Genomic DNA, 4,193 nt, shown 5'->3' on the forward strand with positions numbered 1-4,193 from the left:
TTATAGAGATAATACACACGGTGGCAAGAAACACGGTGGCCGAAGAGTCTGAGAACCCGAGCCCGTCACTAATTTGCTGGAATTTTTGTAAGAGTTTTATATTTTGTAACAGATCAAGACAAGCTTGCTCAGGTAAAAAGCACGGGAAATCCCCAGCTGATATCTGGGTTGAATGAGTAATTTGTTTCTTTTCGTATTTTTTCGGAAAATGGAACATGCCTTTGATAGTACTCTCTATCGCTCATTCTCTGAAGGGTGTCATACGCATGCCAAGACTAACACGGTCACGTTAGTTACTACTACGATGGTCACTCAAAGGTAATTTCAATCTTTACTTGCACCTGCAGAACAAAAAAGGGGCTCAAAGTTGTGTTCCCAAGCCATGCTCTCTAAAATACACGTTACTGGCTCTGGCAAGATGGCGGCGCCCGAGAAGTTACCGTTTCCGGAGAAACCAAGCCACAAAAAGTACAGGGCCGCCCTGAAGAAGGAGAAACGAAAGAAACGGCGGCAGGAACTCGCTCGACGGAGAGACTCGGGACTCTCCCAGAAGGAGGAGGAGGCTCCTTTTATTGAAGAACAACACCCAGAAGAAGAGATGCTGTCGGAGACCGAGAGGCAAAAATTACACGAGGCGTGGCTGCTTCGGGAGCAGAAGGCACAAGAAGAATTCCGAATCAAGAAGGAAAAGGAAGAGGCAGCTAGAAAACGGCAGGAAGAACAGGAGAGAAAGTTGAAGGAAGAGTGGGAAGAGCAGCAGAGAAAGGACAGAGGAGAGGAGGAGCAGCAGAAGCTCCAGGAGAAGAGAGAAAGGGAGGAAGCTGCGCAGAAGACGCTGGAGCAGGCTGAAAGAGAGTTGGGAAATGGTGCCACATGGCAGAACCCAGAACCACCCACGGCCTTAAGGGTAATGGAAAAAGATCGAGCTAACTGTCCGTTCTACGGTAAAACAGGAGCGTGCAGATTTGGAGACAGGTGTTTGCGTAAACACAATTTCCCGTCGTCGAGTCCCACGCTTCTGATTAAAAGCATGTTTACGACATTTGGAATGGAGCAGTGCAGACGGGATGACTATGACCCCGATGCGAGCCTCGAGTACAGTGAAGAGGAAACCTACCAGCAATTCCTGGACTTCTATGATGACGTGCTGCCCGAGTTCAGGAGCGTGGGGAAAGTGATCCAGTTCAAGGTCAGCTGCAACTTCGAACCTCACCTGAGGGGCAACGTGTACGTTCAGTATCAATCGGAAGAAGAATGCCAAGCCGCCCTTTCTCTGTTTAACGGACGATGGTACGCAGGACGGCAGCTTCGGTGCGAATTCTGCCCCGTGACCCGATGGAAAATGGCAATTTGTGGCTTATTTGAAATACAACAATGTCCAAGAGGAAAACACTGCAACTTTCTTCATGTGTTCCGAAATCCCAACAATGAGTTTTGGGAAGCTAATAGAGACATCTTCCTGTCTCCAGATCGGACTGGCTCCTCCTTTGGCAATGGCTCGGACAGGAGAGAGAGGACGGGCCACCAGGACGAATACTACTGGAGGCCCGGGAGGCGGAGAAGCCCTAGTCCATCGCATTCCTACGAGAGAAGCGGGGAAGCTGAGAGGAAAAGGAAAAGCAGTCACCGGGGGAAGAAGTCTCACAAACACACGTCAAAGAGTCGCGAGAGGCACAGTTCACGCAGTAGAGGAAGAAAAAGGGACCGCAGCCGGATCCGCGGCAGCCGCAGCCACAGTTCCTTCAGGTCCAGGAGTCCCGGCGGGAACAGGTCAGGCAGCAGAGACAGAAGTACTCAGAGTCCCAAATCCAATTTTGTTCTTTAAAAAAAAAAAAAGGAATACACCTTACACGTCTTGTAATTTCTCTGAGGGATCTTACTTCTTTGTTAAAGAAATAAATGTAGCCTTTGTAGCTAAGGACTCACCTTCTTCCCTCTCCCACTCTCATTCTTGTATTTTTGCATTACAAAAGAACAGGTCCAGAGAAGAAGGGGGTCTCATCAGAAAGAAGGAAGGAAGAGAATCTAAAAGGGGCAATGAATGACAAATTTGTCTTTAGTAGTGATAGGGAGAAAGAGAGGAAAACAGAAAACGAACATTAAAAGCTTTTTTTCCCCTTGCTATATCCAGAAAATCTAAAAGAAAAAGAAGACTGTGGAATCCAATCATTTATGTCTCTTTTCTTGAGAGGGACTGATCATCATCCATTAACCCATGTTAATGTTTAATTAATTTTTGATAATGCAAGTTAATACTGAATGTGTAATGTGAGCTATATTTTACATTTTTTACACATTTACATAATGACAAACTAGAGTCGCTGACATGCTGAGAAGGACAGCACAAGAAAAGGCAATTATAGGCTGATAGTCCTAATAAACATATCATATATGAGATTATGCTAGCTCATAAAATGATTTAGGGAATATAACTTCTATGCATATATTCTTTGGAAGACTTGTATATGACTGGAACATTTACTCCTTGAATGTTTGCAATTCTTCATTAGTGGTATCATTTGGGCTTGGAGTTTTCAAATGTGGCAAGATTTTTTATTTGGATTAAATTTCTTCAATAGTAGTTGACTATCTAGATGATTCTATTTCTGCCTAAATCAGTTTTATAAGTTACATGTTTCTAGAAATTTTCCATTTTTGTCTAAATATTCAAATGTTTTGGTATGAAGTTGTTCCTGATATACTTGTATATTTTTGATGTTTGCAGTGTCTCTGATAATTTCCTCAATTATATATTTTAACGCTAGCAATTTGTACTAGCTTATTGTCTCTATATAATTCTTGAATAGAACAGAATTCTCTTTCTTTCATATCACTTTCTGCAAAATGTTTACTGCTTTTTACCACGAGAATAGCATGGTGGATTAAATAAAGATGAACACAAATTCATAGAAATCCCTCAAGTGTGGGGTCTAGTTCTCTTTGCTTTGAATCTGGGATGGTCAATGACTACATTAACAAAGGGTATAAGATATGAGAGAAGGGACCCTTTGACTATTTCTGGGCCTTGCTTTTTTTTTTTTTTAAGAGGAATTATAGTTCCCACTCTCCCCTCTCAGAACCCTGAACCCCTGTGGAAAACATCCTACTTCTCAGTGGAAGACATCACCTGGAGAGGCTCTGGGGTTACAGGAGATACAGAAGGTTCCTGCTGAGTCTAGCCTTTCAGCCATCCTGGTCAAGGTATTAGGGAAGTGAGTGAGGCCATCTAAAACTTACTAAACCAGACTAGAAGCTCGCTGAATGTCCCCGAGTAACTCTGCTGATGCCATGTAGAAAAGAAAAAGTTGACAACCCAATCCTGCCTGAATTTTTGACCCACTAAATTGTGAGATATAAATAAAATGATTACTGTTTACACACTAAGTTTTGGGGGTAGTTTGGCTCACAGGAATAGATAACCAAACAACAAAGGTCGTAAATCTGTTGTCATTTTTATTCTGCATGCCAATATATGCTACATCTTTGAGAGAAATTTTATGGACTGTTCTAGGTCTGTAGTGACATTCTGGTTTGAATAAAAGCAGTAAAACTGCATCGACCTTCATGGTAAAATAATTGAGAAATATAAATTTACTAGTTAGGGAGGAAATACACTGATAAAATAATTGCCCTAAATAAAATCATGCAGGTAGAAAAAAAAAAAAAAACAAAAACAAATGAGATGTGTTTATGGAGTAACACACCAGTTTTCTGGAATAGAAAAGTTTTGAAATGAAGTTCCAGGAGAGAAAAATAAAATTCTAGGTGAAGACCATGCAATTAAGGCAGCATTTTTAAAGTGTGTTACATAGTTTTGGGATACGTTATGGGATAGTTTTGAAAAAAAAAAAAAAAGAAAAGAGAGTTCCATAATGAAATATGTCTGAAAAAAAACACACACTAAAATGTCACTTAATAAATATTTATTAAGCCAATGAAACCCGTGTTAAAGTTTAATAGTTTTATGCTCTTGAGGACTTGGACTATCCTTTAATATGCTTACACATTTATAAATATCTAAGAGGCATAGTTGGTGAAATGCTAGGCAGGCTTCCTAGGTATTTGACCACATAACAACCTCTTGATTGTTCATCAGGGAACTACTTGTGTTCCACAGAACACACTTTGGGAAATATTGCTTTAAATCTGTTGTATTCTGATATAAACTACAAAAATTATTAAATTCTGGTTCT

General features: G+C 40.9%; 1 protein-coding gene across 1 annotated transcript; it reads left to right on the plus strand.

Annotated features, from left to right (window-relative positions):
• Positions 1-382: 382 nt before the first annotated feature.
• LOC124525848 (U2 small nuclear ribonucleoprotein auxiliary factor 35 kDa subunit-related protein 2-like) lies at positions 383-1,825 on the plus strand. Its single transcript, XM_047098441.1, has one exon. It carries the CDS (start codon positions 383-385, stop codon positions 1,823-1,825), a length of 1,443 nt encoding a protein of 480 aa, XP_046954397.1.
• Positions 1,826-4,193: the final 2,368 nt, after the last annotated feature.

The sequence above is a fragment of the Lynx rufus genome, unplaced genomic scaffold (genome assembly GCF_022079265.1).
Source record: "Lynx rufus isolate CCGP_SWC_20201006 ecotype Redwood Valley unplaced genomic scaffold, mLynRuf1.p SCAF_10, whole genome shotgun sequence".
Taxonomy (NCBI): domain Eukaryota; kingdom Metazoa; phylum Chordata; class Mammalia; order Carnivora; family Felidae; genus Lynx; species Lynx rufus.

Excerpts from the sequence above, each read along its gene's own strand:
- LOC124525848 (XM_047098441.1), top strand. The coding sequence starts at position 383 with ATGCTCTCTAAAATACACGTTACTGGCTCTGGCAAGATGGCGGCGCCC.